At 37.0% G+C, this 25,861-nt stretch overlaps 1 protein-coding gene across 5 annotated transcripts in view; it reads right to left on the reverse strand.

Annotated features, from left to right (window-relative positions):
* The window catches only part of TEX11 (testis expressed 11), a 353,243-nt gene that overhangs the window by 63,729 nt on the left and 263,653 nt on the right, over nucleotides 1–25,861 (reverse strand). For all 5 annotated transcript variants that reach the window (XM_058536116.1, XM_058536115.1, XM_058536118.1 and 2 more), the window contains 6 exons: nucleotides 24,670–24,726; nucleotides 23,191–23,231; nucleotides 21,670–21,756; nucleotides 21,281–21,351; nucleotides 19,304–19,420; nucleotides 5,301–5,373 (listed from right to left, as the gene is read on the reverse strand). In XM_058536116.1, coding sequence (XP_058392099.1) covers nucleotides 5,301–5,373; nucleotides 19,304–19,420; nucleotides 21,281–21,351; nucleotides 21,670–21,756; nucleotides 23,191–23,231; nucleotides 24,670–24,726 — 446 coding nt within the window. The remainder of the gene's footprint in view (nucleotides 1–5,300; nucleotides 5,374–19,303; nucleotides 19,421–21,280; nucleotides 21,352–21,669; nucleotides 21,757–23,190; nucleotides 23,232–24,669; nucleotides 24,727–25,861) is intronic.

Consider the following 25,861-nt stretch of genomic DNA (forward strand, 5'->3'; position numbering starts at 1 on the left):
ATACCATCCTTAATGAGGAAACAGTAGCAAGCTACTATATAACTTCAAAAAGTTTACTACTATTTTGATTATCTTATAACAAAATATTAGCAGTATCTGATATTGTGATTATGGTTTGGAAGACACTGTAGCCTGAATTTAGTCAGAGTTAAAGCTTGATTAAATTAGATATAAATCTAGTGACTTAAGAGCAATAATGTCATATTGAACAATAATAATTCTACTTTTGTATTCAATACTATAGTTCTATAAAAAGCAAGGTAAAAGATATTCTTACTCCAAGCAGTGTGTCATAGAGTCAAAATACAGACATACACTGGGGAAAAATTAGTTCTTAAAGAATCATTTGTTTGAGAAGATACAGCATCCATTTACGATAAAAACTCTGAATAAAATGGGTATAGAAGAAAAGTACCTCAACATAACAAAGGCCATATATGACAAACCCAAAGCTAATATCATCCTCAAGGGTGAAAAACTGAAAGCTATCCCTCTAAGAACAGGAACCAGACAAGGATGTCCACTCTCACCACTCCTATTTAACATAGTATTGGAAGTCTTAGCCAGAGCAATCAGGAAAGAAAAAGAAATAAAAGGGATCCAAATTGGAAAGGAAGAAGTGAAACTCTCACTATTTGCAGATGACATGATTTTATATATAGAAAACCCTAAAGAATCCACCAAAAAACTTTTAGAAGTAATAAGCGAATATGGTAAAGTTGCAGGATACAAAATCAACATACAAAAATCAGTGGCGTTTCTATACACTAAAAAAGTAGCATAAAGAGAAATTAAGAATGCAATCCCATTTACAATTGCAACAAAAAGAATAAAATACCTAGGAATAAACTTAACCAACGAGGTGAAAGATCTGTACACTGAAAACTATAAAACATTGCTGAAAGAAATTGAAGAAGACACAGAGAAATGGAAAGATATTCCACGATCTTGGATTGGAAGAATTAACATAATTAAGATGTCCATACTTCCTAAAGCAATCTATAGATTCAATGCAATCCCTATCAAAGTTCCAACAACATTTTTCACAGAAATAGAACAAAGAATCCTAAAATTTATATGGAACAACAAAAGCCCCGAATAGCTAAAGGAATCCTGAGAAAAAAGAACAAAGCTGGAGGTATCACACTCCCTGATTTCAAAATATACTACAAAGCTATAGTAACCAAAACAGCTTGGTACTGGCACAAAAACAGACGCACAGATCAACGGAATAGAATTGAAAGCCCAGAAATAAACCCACACATCTATGGACACCTAATCTTCGACAAAGGAGCCAAGAACATACAATGGAGAAAGGAAAGTCCCTTCAACAAATGGTGTTGGGAAAACTGGACAGCCACATGCAAAAAAATGAAAATAGACCCTTACACAAAAATTAACTCAAAATGGATTAAAGACTTGAATGTAAGACCTGAAACAATGAAACTTCTAGAAGAAAACATAGGCAGTACGCTCTTCAACATCAGTCTTAGGAACATATTTTCAAGCACCATGTCTGACCAGGCAAGAGAAACAATAGAAAAAATAAACAAATGGGACTACATCAAACTAAAAAGCTTCTGCACAGCAAAGGAAACCATCAACAAAACAAAAAGACAACCTAATAATTGGAAGAAGATATTTGCAAACCATACATCTGATAAGGGGTTAATCTCCAAAATATATAAAGAACTCATGCATCTCAACAACAATAAAACTAACAATCCAATTAAAAATGGGCAAAAGACATGAACAGACATTTCTCCAAAGAAGATATACAGATGGCCAAGAGGCACATGAAAAGATGTTCAGGATCATTAATTATCAGGGAAATGCAAATCAAAACTACAATGTGATATCACCTCACGCCCGTCAGAATGGCTATAATTAACAAGACAGGAAACAACATGTGTTGGAGAGGATGTGGAGAGAGGGGAACTCTCATACACTGCTGGTGGGAGTGCAAACTGGTGCAGCCACTATGGAAAACAGTATGGAGATTCCTCAAAAAATTAAGGATAGAACTACCATGCGACCCAGCTATTCCACTGCTGGGTATTTATCCAAAGAATATGAAAACACCAGTGTGTAAAGATACACGCACACCTGTGTTCATTGCAGTGTTATTCACCATAGCCAAGACTTGGAAGCAACCTAAGTGCCCATCAAGGGACGAATGGATAAAGATGTGGTATATATACACAATGGAATACTACTCAGCCATAAGAAACGATGAAATCCAGCCATTTGTGACAACATGGATGGACATTGAGGGTATTATGCAAAGTGAAATAAGTCAGAGGGAGAAGGTCAAATACCGTATGATCTCACTCATTAAGTAGTAGATAATAACAACAAACAAACACATAGAGACAGAGATTGAATTGGTGGTTACCAGAGGGGAAGGTGGGAGGGAGGAGGGTGAAAGGGATAATTAGGCACATGTGTGTGGTGATGGATTGTAAATAGTATTTGGGTGGCGAACATGAGAACATGATGTAATCCATGCAGAAATAGAAGTATAATGAGGTACACTTGAAATTTATACAATGTTATAAACCAATGTTACCACAATAAACCCAAAAAAAAAAAAAAAAGCATCATTTGACTGGTTATCAAGTACGGTGGTAGCACAAATTTCTGGTGATAAAAGACTGGTTTATTCACACATGATCATCTCAATAGACGCAGAGAAGGCATCTGACAAGATACAGCATCCATTTATGATAAAAACTCTCAATAAAATGGGATTAGAAGGAAAGTACCTCAACATAATAAAGGCCATATATGACAAACCCACAGCCATCATCATACTCAACGGGGAAAGACTGAAAGCCATTCCTCTGAGAACAGGAACAAGGCAGGGCTGCCCACTCTCACCACTCCTGTTCAACATAGTACTGGAGGTTTTGGCCAGAGCAATTAGGCAAGAAAAAGGAATAAAAGGAATCCAAATAGGTAACGAAGAAGTGAAACTCTCACTATTTGCAGATGACATGATTGTATATATAGAAAACCCTAAAGAATCTGTTGGAAAACTATTAGAAACAATCAACAACTACAGCAAAGTTGCAGGGTACAAACTCAATCTACAAAAATCAGTTGCATTTCTATATGCTAATAATGAACTAACAGAAAGAGAGCTCAAAAAGATAATACCATTTACAATTGCATCAAAAAGAAAAAAATACCTAGGAATAAATCTTACCAAGGAGGTGAAGGACCTATACAATGAGAACTACAAGACATTATTGAAAGAAATCCATGATGACATAAAGAAATGGAAAGATATCCCATGCACGTGGATTGGAAGAATAAACATAGTTAAAATGTCTATATTACCTAAAGCAATCTACAGATTCAATGCAATCCCAATCAGAATCCCAATGACATTCTTCACAGAAATAGAAAAAAGAATACTAAAATTTATATGGGCCAAGAAAAGACCCCGAATAGCTAAAGAAATCCTAAAGAAAAAGAACAAAGCAGGAGACATCACAATCTCTGACTTCAAAACATACTACAAAGCAATAGTAATCAAAACAGCATGGTACTGGTACAAAAACAGACACACAGATCAATGGAACAGAATTGAAAGCCCAGAAATAAAACCACACATATACAGACAGCTAATTTTCAACAAAGGTGCTAAGAACATGCAATGGAGAAAGGAAAGTCTCTTCAATAAATGGTGTTGGGAAAAATGGACAGCCACATGCAAAAGAATGAAAGTGGACCATGTGCTATTGCCACTCACAAAAATTAACTCAAAATGGATCAAAGACCTGAAGGTGAGACCTGAAACTATAAAACTCATAGAAGAAAATATAGGCAACACACTATTTGACATTGGTTTTAAAGGAATCTTTTCGGATGACATGCCTACCCAGACTAGGGAAACTAAAGAAAAAATAAACAAGTGGGACTTTATCAGATTAAAGAGCTTTTTTAAGACAAATGAAACCAGAATCAAGATGAACAGACAACCAACCAGCTGGGAGAGAATATTTGCAAAACATACATCAGACAAGGGGTTGATCTCCATAATATATAAAGAACTCACACAATTGAACAACAAAAAAACAAACAACCCGATCAAAAAATGGGCAGAGGAAATGAACAGACACTTCTCCAAGGAAGATATACAGATGGCCAATAGGCACATGAAAAGATGCTCAACATCACTAATCATCAGGGAAATGCAAATCAAAACAACACTAAGACACCACCTCACGCCTGTTAGAATGGCTATAACCACCAAGACAAAAAACAACAAATGTTGGAGAGGATGTGAGAAACAGGAACCCTCATACACAGCTGGTGGGAATGCAAATTGGTGCAGCCTCTATGGAAAACGGTATGGAGATTCCTCAAAGAATTAAAAATAGAGATGCCCTATGATCCAGCCATCCCACTACTGGGAATCTATCCAACGCACCTGAAATCAACAATCCAAAGAGGCTTATGCACCCCTATGTTCATTGCAGCATTATTCACCATAGCCAAGAAGTGGAAGCAACCTAAGTGTCCCTCGACTGACGATTGGATTAAGAAAATGTGGTATATATATACAATGGAATACTACTCAGCCATAAAAAAAGACAAAATCGTCCCATTTGCAACAACATGGATGGGCCTGGAGCGTATTATGTTAAGTGAAATAAGCCAGAAAGAGAAAGACAAACACTGTATGATCTCACTCATACGTGGAATATAAACCAACACATGGACAGAGAAAACTGGACTGTGGTTACCTGGGAAGTGGGGGTGGGGGGTGGGCACAAGGGGTGAAGGGAGTCATATATGGGGTGATGGACAAACAAAAATGTACAACCCAATATTTCACAATGTTAGAAACCATTAAAATATCAATAAAAAAAAATGAAAATGTGGTATATATATACAATGGAATACTACTCAGCCATAAAAAAAGACAAAATCGTCCCATTTGCAACAACATGGATGGGCCTGGAGCGTATTATGTTAAGTGAAATAAGCCAGAAAGAGAAAGACAAACACTGTATGATCTCACTCATATGTGGAATATAAACCAACACATGGACAGAGAAAACTGGACTGTGGTTACCAGGGGCAGTGGGGGTGGGGTGTGGGGGATGGGGAGTGGGCACAAGGGGTGAAGGGAGTCATATATATGGTGATGGACAAACAAAAATGTACAACCCAAAATTTCACAATGTTAGAAACCATTAAAACATCAATAAAAAAAAAAAAAGACTGGTTTATTCAGATTTGAAACTCCCTTTATAACTGTGTTACCAAAATCCCAGTTCCCACTGTACCTGTTTCTTTCAGGAGATTCCAGATGTCTCTGCATTTATGGATCTGTTCACATGCACGATTCAGTAACTTGGTCTATTTGGCAACAATGCAATGAGCAAATTAGTCTCAACCAAACAAAACTTTAAGCAAATTAAAACAATCTCATATCATTTTCATTAAAAATAGTTAAAAATAAAATATAGAAAAATGATAGTTTAAACTAGACATCCTAGAATTTATATAGAAATATTAGCCTCTATTCGTACTTTTCCTTAATGTCCCAGGAAAATGAGGATTAAATAGAAAATCTTGAGCATTATCAATTTCTTTAATACTCTAGGACAAAAGTGAAGCACTTCCAGAACTGTGGTGTGAGGACCTCCATGGACCATCTCCCTAGCAAAACAACTATAAGTGGTGAAAATTATAAAACACAATCACAGACAGGCTTAGGAAATTGCCCTAAGGGCATACAGCAAATGGGGAAATATCTATTCCAGGAAATCTACTAAGTGTCAGTAACAACAGTGAGCACCTGTGGCAGTTGAGCCACAATCTGCTCAGTGTGATGTAAGCACTACTTTAGGTGGGTGAGGCCAAGAAGATGGGACTCCCTTTAACCTCAGCTTCCACAGGATTCCAAGAAGGGGCATGCTGCCAGAACTTCTCATCCTCCTCCCCCAGGTCTGTATTGCATAAGCTTTTACAAACAAGCACAACTGAGAGGCCTGGAGCTCTCTTCCTCTACCCAGTCCCTATACCAGGCACAGCAAATTGAGAATACTGGGTCTCAATTGCCCTCACCTCAGCTTGCATGTAGGATAGAGTTTCCATACTGGGAGAGGCAAGCCAAGGATGCCAGGGACTCCAACACCTGCCTAGCCCCCCACTTATAGAGCTGGACTGTCATCCTGATAAAAATGGGCCACTGTCCCCACCTCCAGCTCCAAAACAGTGGTACAGAGTTTCTGCTCAGGAGGAGAGGCAGGTCATTAGAAGAGTGAGCTCTGTAGCTCTCCCTAAGGGGACTGACTTTAATTGGAACAGAACTTGGTGAAGTTATAGTCTGAGGGCACTATAAAAAACCATGGAGATTTTGATGTTAAGCAATTAAGAAGAGTCTGGTAGCTCAATGATATCAACAAGCAAAACAGTAGACCAGCTAGAAGTTTACAGAGAGAACCAGGGGAAAAGAAAGCTAAGAAGATACCTACCCCTTCAAAGGGGCCTTACTTTAACTGGATCAGACTGTGGAGCAATTTATGCAAAATAGTGTTTTCAAACACACACATGCACACACACACACAGCAATCTAGTAATTAGTCAAGACTAACATCTGGGTGTGATACCAATAGAAGAAGATTATTCAGAAGCTTAACCTGGAGATCAGGGAAAGAGACAGGAAAAAATAACCCTGCTAAAACCACTTTCATCCCTTTGCAGGGGAGGGATCAGGGTGATTGCACAGGCAAAGACCGTGACCTCTGAGGAGTGGTATCAGAAGCTGTACATTTCTGTACAAGGGGGGAAATAGACTTCCTGAACTAGCCTAGCCAAGTCACTAAACAAATAAACAAGCAAATATTAACAACAACAAGCCCCAGAGGGGGGATCAGTATCCAAAGACACTCTAATATATTATCTAAAATGTCCAGTTTTCAACAAAAAATTATGAGGTAGGCAAAGAAACAGAAAAGTATGACCCACATGCAGGAAAAAAGCAGGCAACAGGAACTGACTTTGAAAAGGCCCAGATGTTGAACTTTGCAGACACAGATTTCAAAGCAGCTATTTTAAATATGTTCAAACAACTAAAGGATACCACACTTAAGGAAGGTATGATAACAATGCCTCAGCAAATATGGAATCTCAATAAAGAAGGCAGTGGGATAACATATTCAATGTGATGAAATAAAATAACAGTCAACCTAAGAATCTAATATCCAGCAAAACTATCTTTCTGAACTGAAAGCAAAATAAATTCCCAGATAAACAAAAACTGAGAGAATCTGTTGCTAGCAGAATGATTTTACAAAAATGCTAAGAGAAGTTCTTCAAGGCTGAAAGCAAGTGACACCAGATAGTAATTTGAATCCAAATGAAAAAACAAAGTGCACTGGTAAAAGTAATTATGTACCTATAAAAGATTACATAAATACATATTTCTTTTTTCTTCTCTTAACTGTTTTAAAAAGCAATTATATAAAACTATATACAGTTTTTATACCTAACAGATATCCATAGACCATTCCACCAATCCAAGACAACTACACATTGTTCTCAAGTACACATGGCACTTTCTCCAGGATAGACCATATGCTGGGCCACAACACGAACTTCAAATGAATTTAAAATAACTTTAAGTCACACGAAGTATGTACTCTGACCAAAGCAGAACAAGATTAGAAATCAATAAAAGAATAAAATTTGGGAAATTCACAAATATGTGGATGTTAACAGATTCCTAAATAAACAATGGGTCAAAGAAAAAAATCACAATGAAAATTAGAAAATACTTTCAGATGAATGAAAATAAAAACACAACATACCAAAACTTATGGATGCTGCTCAAGCAGTGTGCTATGGTCTGAATATATCCTCCTCAAATTCATACGTTGAAATCCTAATCTCCAAAGGTGATGGTATTAGTAGGTGGGGCCTTTGGGGGATGCTAAAGTCATAAGGGTGGAGCTCTCATGAATGGGATTTGTGCCTTTCAAAAGAGGTTCCAGAGAGATCCCTAACCCTTTCCACCATGTGAGGACACAGCAAGAAGATGCCAGCTATGAACCGGGAAGAGGGCCCTCACCAGAGAACGCAACCATGCTGGCACCTTGATCTTGGACTTCCAGCCTCCAGAACTGTGAGAAATAAATTTCTGTTGTTTATAAGCTTACTCAGTCTGTGACATTTTGTTATAGTATCTCAAACAGACTAAGACACAGTGCGTAGAGGGCAATTTGTAGCTGTAAAAGCTGATGTTATATGAAGAAAAATATCTCAAATCAATAACCTAAACATTCACCTTAAGAAATTAGGAAAATAAAAGAGCAAACCAAACCTTAAGCAACCAAAAGGAAGAAAATAATAAAGATAAGTGTGGGAATTAATGAAATAGAGACTAGAAACGTAACAGGAAAAAAAATGAAATCAAAAGTTAGTTCTTGAAAAAGATCAACAAAATTGATAAACCTTTGTATAAACTGACTAAGAAAACAAGAGAGAAGACACAAATGACCAAAATTAGGAGTGAAAGAGTGGGCACCATTACCGACCTTACAGAAATGAAAAAGGATGAGTGGAGAGAAGTCAAGATGGCGGGTTAGGCAGACTCTGAACTCACCTCCTCTCAAGGACATAGACAATTTACAACTACTCTTGGAAAAATTACCCCTGAGAGAGAACTGAAAACTGGATAAGAGGAACCCCTGCAACAAATGGCAGTCCTAATTGAGGTGGAAGAGGCAGAAATCCCCTTCTGGAGAGAAAAAATGCCACCTTCACAAGCTGAAACACTTCATGGAAGCCTGGGAGCAATCCAAAGGTATGCAGTCTTCCCTCGAGGAGTCGGGGACCTGAGCTGGGGAGCATTCCTGCTATAAGCATTTTTTGGACCCAGCACAACTGAGACGAGTGTCATAATACCTGGCTTTGCTGGCTACTAACAAGAATGGGGAATACCCCCAGAAAAACTGGAACACAAAGAAATTAAAGCCGGCTTTTAAAGGGCCCACACACAAATTCACCCATTTCAGAAAGCAACATAAAATCACCAGAAAGAAAGATGCACAGGCCCTTGGTGAAAAGAGACTCACCTGATAGGCTCTGAGTGCATCTGGGTGAGAGGTGACAACTTTTGAGGGACTGGGACATTGAGGGAGGCCATTGTTATGACCTGGTGTGGACACGCTGACACAGACACTGGCAGATACCATTGGAGGTCTCCCTGTGGCCTGCTAGCCCAGGGTCTGCCCCACCCACTAGAGCACGGATTTAATCCAGCTCAGCCAAGGAAAGCAGCCTGCCCTAGGGACTGGCCCACCCAACAATAAGCCCTGGGGAAACTTGTGGCCCTGCTAAGTGAGCTGCCTGGATTCTCTGCAGCCTGGCAAGTGGGTCCACCTCTGTGGGGCAGGGTGTGTGAGGAGCAGGTGGAGAGTGTGAGGAGCAGGTGGAGAGTGTGAGGCTTTGGTGGTGTGAGTGGGGCTCCTGCCTTGGAGTGACTGGGCCACTTCAGGGGGTTGGGGCGTGTGTACGGGGCAGGACTGTGTTGACCATATGTGTGGCCCTGTGGGCAGTGGGGCTTGTTAGCTGTAGAAGACTTGTGCTTCTTAAACAGCCACATAGGGGATCAGACCCACCTTCCACAGCATGAAACAATTGGGTGCTCCCATGCCTGAGGCCAGCCCCACCCAGCTGCAATCCTCAGAGAGGTGACAAGAGCCTTGTAGGCCAGAGGCCTACAACAACTGTAAGCCCCTGAGCCTAACAACCAGCCATGCTGGGGGCCTACACACTTAATAGAAAAACGGCAACAGGAATGTGCTATTAGACCTTGTAGCCAACTGTGCTGGGGCTCCCCACACCTGATAAAGAGACTGAAGGGCCCACAACAACTACATGCAGCTGAGCATTACAACAAGCCGGCCAGGGGGACAGCTCAGCCTTCCTGGGCACCTATGGCAAGAGCAACCCCGCCACAAAAGAAGGACACATGTAGCCCGCACAGAGGTCACTCCTGGAACATTTGGAACTGGTGACGAGAGGGAAGCACACTGCTAGGCCTCATAAGGCATCACTTATATAAAGTCACCTATCCAAGATCAGGAGACATAGCTGACCTACCTAATACATACACACAAGCAGAGGGAAAGAGGCAAAATGAGGAGGGAAAGGAATACGTTCAAAGTAAGGGAATAGGACAAAACCCCAGAAAAAGAACTAAATGAAACAGAAATGAGCACTCTACCCGACAGAGAGGTCAAACAAAGAGTGTTAAGGGTGCTCACTGATCTTGGGAGAAGAATGGATGAACTCAGTGAGAACGTCAACAAAGAAATGGAGGATAGAAAAAAGAACCAATCAGAAATGAAGAATAAAATACTGGAAATGAAAAATTGACTAGAGGGACTTAAAAGCAGAGTAGAGGATACAGAAGAATGGATCAGTGAGCTGGAGGAAAGACTAGAGGAAATCACCCAAGCTGAACAGATAAAAGAAAAAAGAATTAAAAAGAGTGACGACAGTCTAAGGGACCTCTGGGACAACATCAAGCAGACTAGCGTCTGTGTTATAGGTGTCCCAGAAGGAGAAGAGACAGACAAAGGAGCAGAGAATCAATTTGAAGAAATAATAGCTGAAAACTTCCCTAACCTAAGGAAGGAAACAGACATCCAGGTACAGGAAGCACAGAGAACACCAAACAAGATAAACCCAAAGAGGCCCACACCAAGACACATCATAATTAAAATGTCCAGAATTAAAGATAAAGAGAGACTCCTAAGAGCTGCAAGAGAAAGACAACAAGTCACATACAAATGAAACTCCATAAGGCTATATCAGAGGACTTCTCAGCAGAAACCTTACAGGCTAGAAGAGAGTGGCACAATGCATTTAAAGTGCTAAAAGGAAAAAACCTACAGCCAAGAATACTCTACCCAGGAAGGTTTTCATTCAGAATTGAAGGAGAGAGAAAGAGTTTCCCAGACAAGCAAAAACTAAAGGAGTTTATCACCAAGAAACCAGTCCTACAAGAAATGCTAAAGGGACTTATTTAAAGGGGAAAGAAAAGACCACAAATAGGAACAATTATCTATTTCCATGAGAAGAGGGTAATGGATACACATGCAGAAAAAAGAGGTTAGATATGATATCAAAAACATAAAATGTGGGAGAAGGGAAATAAAAGAGTAGAGCTTTCAGATAGAGGTCAAACTAAAGAGACCATCAACTTAATATAGATTGCTATATATGTAGATTACTATATATGAACCTCATGGTAATCACAAACCAGAAACCTATAATAAATACACAAAAAACTAAGAGAAAAGAATCCAAACATAATACTAAAGAAAGTTATCAAACCAGAAGGGAAGAGAGCAAGAGAAGAAGCAAGGAACAGAGAAGAACTACTAAAACGCCAAGAAAAAAGTAAATAATGGCAGTAAGTACATACTTATCAATAGCTACTTTAAACGTCAATGGACTAAATGCTCCAATTAAAAAGCATAGGGTGGCTGACTGGATAAAACAACAAGACCCATATATAGGCTGTATACAAGAGACACACTTCAGACCGAAAGACACTCACAGACTGAAAGTGAAGGGATGGGAAAAGATACTCTATGCAAATGAGAATGAAAAGAAGGCTGGGTAGCAATACTCATATCAGACAAAATAGACTTTAAAACAAAAAACTGTAACAAGAGACAAAGAAGGGCACTACATAATGATCAAGGGAACAATCCAACAAGAGGATATAAAACTCATAAATATCTATGCACCCAACATAGGAGCACCTAAATATATAAAGCAATTATTAACAGACATAAAAGGAGAAATAGACAGTAACACAGTAATAGTAGGGGAATTTAACATTCCACTTATACCAATGCATACATCATCCAAACAGAAGATCAATAAGGAAACACTGGCCTTAATTGACACACTCGACCAGTTGGACTTAGTAGAGATACATAGAACACTCCATCCCAAAACCACAGAATACACATTCTTTTTGAATGCACATGGAACATTCTCCAGGATAGATCACATATTAGGCCACAAAACAAGTCTCAATAAATTTAAGAAGACTGAAATAATACCAAACATCTTTTCTGACCACAATGGTATGAAACTACAAATCAACTACAGGAAGAAAATCAGAAAAGGCACAAATATGTGGAGATTAAACAAAATGCTACTGAACAATGGTTGGGTCAATGAAGAAATCAAAGGAGAAATCAAAAAATACCTGGAGACAAATGAAAATGAAAATACAACATGCCAGAATTTATGGGATACAGAAAAAGCAGTTCTAAGAGGGAAGTTTATAGCAATACAGGCCTATCTCAACAAACAAGAAAAACCTCAAATAAACAATCTAACAGTACACCTAAAGGAACTGGAAGAAGAAGAACAAACAAAGTCCAAAATCAGTAGAAGGAAGGAAATAATAAAAATCAGAGCAGAAATAACTGAAATAAAGACTAAAAAAACAATAGAAAAATTAATGAAACCAAGAGCTGGTTCTTTGAAAAGATAAACAAAACTGACAAACTTTTAGCTACACTCACCAAGAAAAAAAGAGAGAAGGCTCAAATAAGTAAAATCAGAAATGAAAGAGGAGAAATCACAATGGACTCCTCAGAAATACAAAAGATTATAAGAAAATACTACAAAAAGCTAACAGCCAGCAAATTGGATAATCTAGAAGAAATGGATAAATTCTTAGAATCATACAACCTTCCAAAACTGAATCAAGAAGAAATAGATAAGTTGAATAGACCAATTACCAGTAAGGAAATTGAAACAGTAATCAAAAACCTCCCCAAAAATAAAAATCCACGACCAGACGGCTTCTCTGGTGAATTCTACCAAACTTTCAAAGAAGACTTAATATCTATCCTTCTCAAACTCTTCCAAAAAATTGATGAGGAGGGGAAGCTTCCTAACTCATTCTACAAAGCCAACATTACCCGGATACCAAAACTAGGCAAGGGCAACACAAAGAAAGAAAATTGCAGGCCAATATCACTGATGAACATCAGTGCAAAAATCCTCAACAAAATACTAGCAAATCGAATACAACAATATATTAAAAAGATCTTACACCATGATCAAGTGGGATTTATTCCAGGTATGCAGGGATGGTTCAACATTCCCAAATCAATCAATGTGATACACTACATTAATAAAATGAAGAATAAAAATCACATGATCATCTCAGCAGATGCAGAGAAAGCATTTGACAAGTTACAGCATCCATTTATGATAAAAACTCTGAATAAAATGGGTATAAAAGGAAAGCACCGCAACATAAGAAAGGCCATATATGAGAAACCCAGAGCTAATATCATCGTCAATGGTGAAATACTGAAAGCTATCCCACTGAGAACAGGAACCAGACAAGGATGCCCACTTTCACCACTCTTATTTAACATACTATTGGAAGTCCTAGCCAGAGCAATCAGGGAAGAAAAAGAAATAAAAGAGATCTAAATTTGAAAGGAAGAACTGAAACTGTCACTATTTGCAGATGACATGATTTTATATATAGAAAACTCTAAAGAATCCACCAAAAAACTTTTAGAAGTAATAAACGAATATGGTAAAGTTTCAGGATACAAAATCAACATGCAAAAATGAGTTGCATTTCTATACAATTACAACGAAGTAGCAGAAAGAGAAATTAAGAATATAATCTCATTTACAATTGCAACAAAAAGAATAAAATACCTAGGAATAAACTTAACCAAAGAGGTCAAAGATCTGTACACTGAAAACTATAAAACACTGCCAACGGAAATTGAAGAAGACACAAAGAAATGGAAAGATATTCCATGCTCTTGGATTGGAAGAATTAACATAGTTAAGATGTCCATACTTCCTAAAGCAATCTATAAATTCAATGCAATCCCTATCAAAGTTTCAACAACACTTTTCACAGAAATAGAACAAAGAATCCTAAAATTTATATGGAACAACAAAGGACCCCAAATAGCCAAAGGAATCCTGAGAAAAAAGAACAAAGCTGGAGGTATCACACTCCCTGATTTCAAAATATACTACAAAGCTATAGTAACCAAAACAGCATGGTACTGGCACAAAAATAGACACAGCCAATGGAATATAATTGAGAGCCCAGAAATAAACCCACACATCTATGGACAGCTAATTTTTGACAAAGGAACCAAGAACATGAAAATGGAGAAAGGAAAATCTTTTCAACAAATGGTGTTGGGAAAGCTGGACAGCCACATACAAAAAAATAAAAGTAGACCATCATCTTACACCATACACAAAAATTAACTCAAAATGGATTAAAGACTTGAATGTAAGACCTGAAACCATGAAACTTCTAGAAGAAAACATAGGCAGTACGCTCTTCAATGTCAGTCTTACAAACATATTTTCAAGTACCATCTGACTAGGCAAGAGAAACAATAGAAAAAATAAACAAATGGGACTACTTCAAACTAAAAAGCTTCTGCACAGCAAAGGAAACCATCAACAAAATGAAAAGACAACCTAACAATTGGGAGAAGATATTTGCAAACCATATATCTGATAAGGGGTTAATCCCCCAAATACATAAATAACTCATACATCTCAACAACAAAAAAACTAACAACCCAATTAAAAAATGGGCAAATGACCTGAACAGACATTTCTCCAAAGAAGATATACAGATATACAGGCCAAGAGGCACATGAAAAGATGTTCAACATCATTAACTATTAGGGAAATGCAAATCAAAACTACAATGAGATATCACTTCATGCTCATCAGAATGGCTATAATTAACCACACAGGAAACAACAAGTGCTGGAGAGAATGTGGAGAGAAGGGAATTCTCATACATTGCTGGTGGGAGTGCAAACTGGTGCAGCCACCATGGAAAACAGTATGGAGATTCCTCAAAAAATTAAGGATAGAACTACCATATGACCCAGCTATTCCACTGCTGGGTATTTATCCAAAGAACATGAAAACACCAATGCGTAAAGATACATACATCCCTGCGTTCATTGCAGCATTATTCACAATAGCTAAGACTTGGAAGCAACCTAAGTGCCCATCAAGGGATGAATGGATAAAGAAGTTGTGGTATATATACACAATGGAATACTACTCAGCCATAAGAAACGATGAAATCCAGCCATTTGTGATGACATGGATGGACATTGAGGGTATTATGCTAAGTGAAATAAGTCAGAGGGAGAAGGTCAAATACTATATGATCTCACTCATAAGTAGAAGATAAAAACAACAACAAACACACACATAGAGACAGAGATTGGATTGGTGGTTACCAGAGGGGAAGCAGGAAGGGAGGAGGGTGACAGGGATGATTAGGCACATGTGTGTGGTGATGGACTATAATTAGTATTTGGGTGGTGAACATGATGTAATCTATGCAGAAATATAAGTATAATGATGTACACCTGAAATTTATACAATGTTACAAACCAATGTTACCGCAATAAAAGAAAAAAGAAATAAAAAGGATGATTATAAGGGAATCCCATGAACAACTGTAAGCCAACAAATTACATAACTTACATTGTAATGGACACATTTCTAGAAACATAAACTACTGAAACTGACTAAAAAAGAAATGAAAAATCTGAATAGACAACAAAAAAGAAAGAAGCAAAAAATTTATACTTTGAAATCTACAAACATGGTTGGAGGAAATTAAAGACCTAAATAAATGGAAAAATATCCCACGTTCATGGGTTAGAAGACTTAATGTTGTTAAGATCATAATACTTTCCAAACTAATGTAAAGATTCAGTGCATATACCTATCCAAATCCTAGCTGGCTTTTTTGCAGAATTGACAAATTGATCCTAACATTCATATGGAAATTCAAGGGACCCAGAATAGGTAAAACAATCTTGAAAAAGAAGAACAAAGTTGGAATACTAACACATCCTTATTTCAAAATTTACTGCAAAGCTACAATAATCAAAACAGTGCAGTATTGCCATAGGGATGGACACAGACATCAATGGAATAGAATTGAGGTTCTAGAAATCAACCTTCTCATTTATGGTCAATTGATTTTCAATAAGAGTGCCAAGATAATTCAGTGGGAAAAAGTAGTCTTCAACAAATGGTCCTGGGACAACTCGATATTCAAATGCAAAAGAATAAAGTTGGACCCTATCTCATACCATACAGAAAAATTAACTCAAAATGGATCACAGACCTAAACATAAGAACTAAAAATATAAAATTCTTAGAAGAAAACATAGGAGTGAAACTTCATGACCTTGGATTAGGCAATGGTTTTAGACATAACACCAAAAGCACAAGCAACAACAATAACAAAATAAATAAAATGGGCAATATGAAAATTAAAAATGTTTGTGCTTCAAAGGGCACTAGCAAGAAAGGGAAAAGATAAACCATATAATGGGAGGGAATAATTGCAAATTGCATCTGATAAGAGTCTAGTAGCAAGAATATATAAAGAACCACTAGAACTCAATAATAAAAAAACAAATAACCCTATTAAAAATGGGCAAAAAATCTGAATAGAAATTTTCCAAAGAAGATATATAAATAACAAATAAGCACATGAAAAGATGCTTAACATCTTTTGTCATTAGTCATGACATCATTAGTCATTAGGGAAATGCAAATCAAAACTACAATGAGATAGTACTTCATATTCACTAGAATGGCCATAATCCAAAGGACATAACAGCAAGTGGTGGCAAGGAGGTAGAGAAGTGGACCTCTCATTCAGTGCTAGCAGGAATATAAAATGGTGCAGCTGCTTTGGAAAACAGTCTGGGAGTTTCTCAAATGATTAAACACAGAGTTACCATGTGACCCAGCAATTCCACTCCTAGGTATATACTCAAGAGAAATGAAAACACATATCCACACAAAATTCATACATGAATGTTCATCACAGTATTATTCATAATAGCTGAAAATTGGAAAAACGCAATATCTATCAATAGATGAAGGGATAAAGAAAATGTGGTACATTCATACAATGGAATATTATTCAACCATAAAAAGGAATGAAGTACTGATCCAAGCTACAGCATGGAGAACCCAGAAAACATTATTGAAAAATTATAAAAAGAGTCAGTCAGAAAAGACTATAAATCATATGATGACATTTATATGAAATATCCAGAATGGACAAATCTATAGAGATAGAAAGTAGATTAGTGCTTGCCTAGGACTGGTGGTAGGAATGGGGAGTGACTGCAGATGGGTAAGAGGTTTCTTTTTAGAGTGATGAAAATGTTCTAAAATTAGATTGTGTTGATAGTTGCACAACTCTGTAAATATCCTAAAAACCATTAAATTGTATACTTTAAATGGGTGCATTGTAAGGTATGTGAATTATACCTCAATAAGTCTGTAAAATATAATCTAGGACGGGGTCAGGATACTTTTCTGTAAAAGGCCAGACAGTAAATATTTTAGGCTTTGGCAGCCACATAAATTCTCTTTCACATATTTTTATTTATTTTTGTTTACAACCTTTTACAAATGTAAAACCATTCTCAACTCTCAGGCTGTAGAAATCAGGCCATAGGCCTGATTTTGCTCATTAGCGGTAGTTTATCCACCCCTGTTGTAGGAAAAAGATGTGGTTCCTTGATAATTTATAATTACTATATTTTTTTAAAGCATTCCTCACTTCCCCCAACTCATACTCAAGAGAGTAGAGACAATGTTGTTAGGACTACGCAGTCTATATTCCTTCATCATCTACTTATATGTAAATACTCCAATTTATAAGGATTTAGAGAACAAGGAACAGATAGAATTCAACAAGTCTTCATTAGAGAGACAGAGTACCATGGTCTAATTCATAGGGACCAGAGTTAGATGGTGAAAGACAGAAGTGCATCTTTAATCATCTAAATAGATATCCTTTCAAAAGCAAAGATTATAGAAGGAAACATAAGGGTGTGCAAGAAAAAGAACACAGGAAAAAAAAGAACAGTTGTTAGAAACAAACAAAATAATTAATGATTGTACGTAAGAGTTTGTGACATTTCCCTCACTTCAATTTGATTGCTATTCACTGAGATATGAAATTTAACAAAGTCAGGACTACCAACTTAAAAAGAAAAACTTTTAAAAAGTAAAAAGCACTACGCAAAAGCAAGATGTTATTACTATTTTTTAGTAAAGCAAAAGACCCCACTGAGAATAAAATTACATTTACCTTTTACTTGTTAAGAAGCAAGATGGTTGTTTTTGGTTTTGCTCTGGGGCACATAGATTCTTTTCTCATCTTCTTTTAGAATGGAAAGATTTCTAAAATGAGGCCCCTTTACTCCTCAAGGACTAGGACTTTGTCTTCTTGATCCCCAGTACCTAGCAGAGTGCTTGGTACTCAAATGTTTGTTGAACTCAACAAGGGAATAGAAAGAAAGGAAATATGTTGGTAGAGATCTGGTGAAAGTTTGTTCCAGATCTGAAGGATCATATGAAAGAAGAGATTAACAGAAGGAAGAAAATAAACAGCAAGAAGAATTTTATACCAATTGGAAAGAAAAGAAGCTGGCAAGTATGGGAAATTGGGAAGTTTTCTACGTCTAGAGAAGAGGAAAATAGCAGAGAGATTTAGATCTTAAAATCATGCAAAGAATGTTAGTGGTCTAATTTGGAGACAATTTTCTTTGCTTGAAAGAAGGAAGGTAAAGAACTAAAGACAAACCAATACTCTGGTGTATGGGAGACTGAGATGTTGATGTTGGTATCTTCTAAAAGGGGTAAGGTTTAAGAAGCTGAGAGGGGAATTGAGGCAAAGGTAGGAATTCTGTCTTCTTGTTATTAAAATTGAGTTAATCATAAAATATTTAAGGATGTGGGCCAAAGAAAGCAAATGCAATTGAGCAAAGAAAAACAAGCCAAGTAAATAATTTCAGATGGCTATCAAAGCTGTGGAAGTAGGTGAGTTCTTCCTTAGAAAATGTGTGAAAGGAAATAAAATTAGAGAAAACACTTCTATGGACTACATATGATCATAGGGAGATGATGGAGATAAAGAATATTTAAAAACAGATTCAGAAAGAGTGATTCATGGGCAGGGGCATTTTAAAAGACGAGATATTTAATCTTTTTAAAAGAAGAGGCCAAGCCAAATGTGACATTTCCTTAGGATGGAATTAGCCATTACAAACCTTTGAAATCAAGATGTTGCTGGAATGGAGGGAAAGGATTCTCTAAAGAGAATCAAAAAGAACTGCATCGGGGAAAGCAAACATACCAAATAGCATAGTGAACTCTTGTCTTTTCTTTGAAGGTTGCACATTACCTGTTGAAAAGTTGTTGAAGCTTTCCTCCCTTGCTCTAGATCAACTGCAGCTGCCATAAGTAAACATGTTTTCTGTGCAATCAGAATGACTTGATCAGAAGGACAAAACTGGGACAGCTGATAAGAAATAACCAAAACATCAATGAATAGTGAGAATTCTGCCAGGTGAGCACAAACAATCAGAATGAAAATCAGCAACATCCTGCCTGAATGAGAAAATTCAGCTGGAAAAGCACATCTCACCTTAAAAATGATATAGACTATAACATTGATTTGCGGTTTTAATTTTATATTACTTTCCATTGTTTTTTAGCACCTTTCTAGAGATAAAAAGCTTCATTTCTTCACAAGTTTCCTATCTTTCCCAGCGACAAGTACTGTCATTTGGCCCTGTATTTCTATCTGGTGATTTACTTCTTGGTTCATGTTGTAATTTCTAAGTGATTTTTCCTTAGCAAATAGATTTCCTTTTTGCATTGAATACAGCCGAAATTAGTACATATATTGTCATGGTTGAAAGAGACAATGTCAAATTTTGACAGACATTAGACATAACCTCATCATTAAATCTTGTCTTCTAACTTTAGAAAAAAACTCCAAGCTTTGTACTACAATAAAACTCTAGGCCACTTGGGATTCTTACATGGACATTTGACACAAATGTCAAAACTAAAACTAATTTATTTCACCTAATTAAAATGTGAAATATTTCACCTACCTAAACTGTCAAAAACTATTTCTTAATCTCCCAAAATGTTTACTGATTATAATCATCACCATCATTGAATTAATAGCATTTCAAGACACCCAATCTCTCTAGGTCTCGGGTTATTTATATATAAGATGAGGGAGCTGTGTCAGATTGTCTCTTTAGTTCTTTTCAATTCTAAAACTCTTAACATTTAATCTATCTCAACATATCCTACTGTGTACTCCTGAATGTGTTTGAGGGATATTCTTTAACCACTCTCCTTTTATTCTCTTATCAATACTTGTTCTCTTTCTGGCATTTAACCTCTACCTTGGAAGCTGATGACTATTTAAAAATGCTTATAATTGCAAAATAAGCTCACAAATCCTTACACACAGAACCTGCTCAAGGAAAAATATAAAGCAGGCAGAAGATTCTTAGCATCATTTTCACCCCTTGTTGTCCCAGATACCTATTCTATATTCCTATTGACTTATACCCATAACCCTTCCTAATGTTTTGGTAATTGACAAGTTCTTAGAGTATTCTCCTCCTAAAGATAGTTATAGCCAGCCCTGGTGGTCTAGTGGTCGAGATTCGGCACTCTCTTTGCTACGGGCCAGGTTTGTTTCCTGGTCAGGAAACCACACTGCCCATCCGTCAGTTGTTATACTATGGTGGCTATGTGTTGCTGTGATGCTGAGAGCTATGCCACCAGTATTTCAAATACTGGCAGGGTCACCCATGGTGGACAGGTTTCAGTGGAGCTTCCAGACGGAGACAGAATAGGAAGAGGGACCTGGCCACCCACTTCCAAATATATTGGCCATGAAAACCCTGTGAATGGCAGCGGAGCATTGTCTGATATAGTGCCAGAAGGTGAGAGGATGGCACAAAAAGACAGAGCAGGGTTCTGCTCTGCTGTACACAGGCTCGCTAGGAGTTGGAATTGACTCGATGGCACTGATGACAAAGATAGTTATATTTTAATATAGGACTCTGGGAGACTGAAATTCCTTCAAAGGCAAAAGCATAAGTTTTTTATGGTAGAACTTTAGGCTTCATGATGGTTGTTTGTCATATTTTGGTATGGGGAGACCTGCCTCATGCTTTCACATTATACCTTATAGGGATCAAATTCTCCTTAGGTCATTCCTGCTTAGATATATATTAAAAGTTCCTAGATTAAAAGCTAATCCCATTCTATACTTAGCCCATAACCATAGCCATCATGGTCATAACCTTGCTGTGGTCCATACATGAGATATTTATTAGAAGATACTTACCTTATAAGAAAGCATGAAAAACTCTCTCATTGTAACTGGGTCTTTGTCACATTGCACAGCCAAGTTCCAAGCTGAAATAATATAATTATAATTATGAAAATATACTATTTAATCTGTACTATTATAATCTCTCATTTCTATAGAAAGGGAAGAAAACTAATATTTTTTGAGTACCTGCTATGTCCCAGGTACATACACTGTTTCATTTAAAACCCTTAATAATCCTATGAAGTATGTCTAATTATTCCCATTTTATAAATAATGAAACCGAGATTAAGCAAGTTATCCTTGTACCCATAGCTACAAATCAAAGATCCAGAATTTGAATCCACATCTGTCTGATTCTATCACCCCACAATGTTTCCCATAGCCACAGAATTTCCTTTTACCTATTTTTCGAAACCAATGAGCTTCATTAGTCCTTGAGGCTGAAGTTGAGGCTTCTCCATCAAAAGAATGAGCAAGTTTCAGAAGTGCTGCATCAAACAGTAAAAGTCTTTTATTTCATACTTTAGCAAAGTTGTTAATTCTACTTTAAAAACAGTCAAACATGAGTTTGAATTTAGAAAGTTCTTTTTTGTGTGTTTGCGCACGAGTGCATACCAAAAGTAATTAAAATGACAAAAAGCATTACCAAGCTCCAAGAAGTGGTTAACTCAAACTTTGGGGAACAAACACATCTTTGGAGAGATTTATAGTTTTAATTAGAGCAATCATTCACCACCCAAGGTAGAAAGATATGATTTATGTGTAAGGAAATAAAGAATAGGAACAATCATTAAAAAGACTTAAATGGAGATTGAGAATTGGAAAAGTATCTATCTATAGGATGGGATAATATTTACTGAGCTCCTACAGCAAGCACAGTACAGAACCAGAACGTGCCGTCATCATCAGAAAGCATATATTACATACCCACATGTCTCTCTGAGAGAAAAGAATGTCAACCAGCAAAGTTTTTCTCTTTTGCAAAGCTTTGGTTTCTAAACCACTTTGCTACATTTAACACCTTGTTGACAGGTATTTGAGGTATAAAATTGGACTACTGCAATAAATGGAATAGAATTTCTGGGGGCTGGCCCGGTGGCGGTGGCGTAGTGGTTAAGTGCACACGCTCCGCTTCATTGGCCAGGGGTTCACGGGTTCAGATCCCAGGCGTGGACCTACACACTGCTCATTAAGCCATGCTGTGGTGGCTTCCAATTTACAAAGTAGAGGAAGATTGGCACAGATGTTAGCTCAGGGCCAATCCGCCTTACCAAAAAAAAAAAAAAAAAAGAATTTCTAAGATATGGACTTTTTGGTGTATTTTGGACATAAGGAAACAGGTACATGGACAGTGGAAATTGGAAGACCTGTTAGGCAAAAGGGACACCACGTAAGAAAGCATGGAGTTGGAAAAAGGAATGCAATGTAGCTAGGAGGTTAGCTTGAATGAAGTGGACAGGGAGGAATTATTAGTAGATAGGGGACATGACCCAGACTTGGGTAGATAAGTGGACAGCTTCAAAATAACAGAGTAAACAATCTGAATTTGATTCAGAGGACATGAAAATTAGCAGGGTTCAGAATATTTTTATTTGTCTTGATCCTTTTTCATTTGTTCAATTACTAGGTTAGGACCAAGCGGCAAGAAGGAAGGAAGGAAGGAAGGGAGGGGAGAAATGTCTTTAAAACAAATCAGAATAAAAACAGAGCTGAAATCACATTTGGTGATGAGTGCTGGTGATGACAAACTTTTCCCTGCCTGTGAATACAGAAACCAAGGTAGACTGCTGTGGCACATGTTAATAAAAGCATGAAGCTTAACTCAAACACAAAGTTTGAGTTAATGTGCTCAATGTACTTGGAGGATTTAATAGAGCATAGAGGCAAGATGAAGGACTGAAAATAACCAAGGAGATAGTTACCTATATTCAAGCAAGTCAGGAGTCTATCCATTTCTTTCTTTCTAAAAAATAAAGAAAAGAGTGTTTTCCTACTGTTCCAAAGTTTTACTACAGAGAAGTACCAAAAGGAGACCCTATTTGTGCCTGAGAGCTGTGCAAAGAAAATGCAAGTTGTGAAGTTTGTTGTTCAAGGCCCCAACCTATCATTTCAACACCATTTTCCCCCGCTATAGGATACTATTCCTCATCCCTAGTGCCCTCAGATTTTTTCTCTCTTGTCCTTCTACACCTACTCTCAACAAAGGATTTCAATGACTGATAAGGTTTTTTATTACAGGGTCACAGAATTTGAGAGCAGGTAGTAATCTCTGTAATTTTCAAGCTTTTTTTTTTTGAAGAGGGAGAATTGGAACCCTCATTTCAAATAAAATTATATATAAGTCTAATATACAAGAAAAGGTAAAAATGTATCTGCTCTGGTTGAACCAGTGGTAGGCGAAGGCCTAGAGCCACAGAATTTCCAGCGTTCTGAGGAATATGGTTTAAAAACCACTTATCCAGCCCAGACCCTTCATTTTACAGGTGAGGAAGCAGATCTGCAAATGGGGGATAATTTGTCCAATGTCAGGCAATTAATGACAATGTCAAGACTACTACTCAGGTCTCTTGACCCTTTGTCAAGCTTCTTTAAGGAGTAATATAAATTTTAACAGAGGAAAACATCCCATTTTGCTTAAACAAGGAATGAATATGGAAATACTGGCAAACTCAAGTAAGGAAGTTTACAGGAAGTAGGGTAGAGCATACTATAAGACTGACCTTATCAGGAGAAGGTCTAGTATTATATAATAAAGACTGTGCTTCAGAAAAAGTAGCAGCTTTCTCAGGGATAAATATTAGAAGTCTGATTTATATAAAGTAACTTCTTACAGTAAATTTTATTAATTTGAATTTCAACTTAGCTAATGTTGACTTCTTCACTATTTAATTCAATGACTATATACAGTCATATGCCGTGTAATGACGTTTTGGTCGATGACAGACTGCATATACAATGGTGGTCCCATAAGATTAGTACCATATAACCTAGATGTGTAGTAGGCTATATCATCTAGGTTTGTGTAAGTACACTCTATGATGTTTGCACAATGACAAAATCACCTAACGACACATTTCTCAGAACATAGCCCTGTCATTAAGCGATGTATGGGGGCCTGGCACTCTTCTTCTAAGTGTTTTACACGTATTTACTCATCAAGTCATCACAGCAACCCCATAATGTAGGTACTATTATTATTCCCTTTTTACAGATGGGGAAACAGAAGCCCAAGTTACACATCTAATAAGTGGCAGAGCCAGGATATGAACCCAGGAAGAGTGGCCCCAGAGCCTATATTGATCTTACCCGCTATACTATACATCTCTCGATATAAGGTTTATATTGAAATTTACTATAATCTTTATAATGGTGTATACATCATTTCTACTGAAATAACTTACTTGTTTTCAGATTCTGGCATTTGAGAAACTTTTGGAAGAATAAGACGAAACAAACACCTGTATGATAAAGTAATATAAAAAGTGATACTTAGGAAAAAACATGTAAAAGAATATATTCCAAGTTATTAACCTTGATTACCCCAGGAGGCAGAAGTGAGAAAAGAGAGGGTAAGGAGGAGATTAACTTTATTTTCTTTGTAGATCTTTGTATTGTTTTCATGGTTGCAATGAAAATATACCAATTTTGTAATTTTGGAAGTGTAATTTAATAAAATAATTTTAAAACAAAAGTGTTGCTTATGACAAATTCTTAAATAGTTCCACAGTTTATACCATTGCCCCAAATCACCTGCTATAACATCAGGTATGCTGTACAAGTCTTTATATTTTTCTCTTTATAAAGGAACCTGGAACTACCTTTTCGGTTCCACATAAACTAGGATGACTATTCTTTGAAAGGCTCTGGCAGTATAATGACAAATTGACAAAGTAAGGTAATTTGTAAAGTTTCAAACCCTAAAAATCTTTAAAAAAATACCATCTATCCTGAATGATTTTAGATATTTATCTGACTGAAGGTATGCAAGTATCTCAAGACTCCTTCTGATACTTTTATTTCTGTGACCCTATTTCCCTTCGGAAGTGTGACCTCAAGTGTAGTTGACCAACAGGAGAACCACTATGGAACCCTTCTGGTTCCCAATTTTTCCCACTGGCATATTCTCAGTCACATCATTAGGAGTCATTGTGTCCTAACCTCACCCTCCTCTGCCTCACTGTTGAATGTAAAAGTTACCTTTTGATAAACCATTTTCCTTCAAAGAAAAAGAGAAGGGGGAAGATCAGGTTCAACTGATATCTTTCTTTACTTTAAGCATCCCTATCAAATTTCCAATGGCATTTTTCACAGAAATAGAAAGAAAATCCTAAAATTCGTATGGAACCACAAAAGACCCCAAATAGCCAAAGTAATCTAGAGAAAGAAAAACAAAGCTGTAGGCATCACACTTCCTGATTTCAAATTATAATACAAAGCTATAGTAATCAAAACAGCATGGTATTGGCATAAAAGTAGTTACAGAGACCAATGCAATAGAATAGAGAGCCCAGAAATAAACCCATGTATATATGGCCAACTAATCCTTGACAAGGGAGCCAATTATACTCAACGGGGGAAAGATAGTCTTTTCAA

This window comes from Diceros bicornis, chromosome X, assembly GCF_020826845.1.
Source record: "Diceros bicornis minor isolate mBicDic1 chromosome X, mDicBic1.mat.cur, whole genome shotgun sequence".
NCBI lineage: Eukaryota > Metazoa > Chordata > Mammalia > Perissodactyla > Rhinocerotidae > Diceros > Diceros bicornis.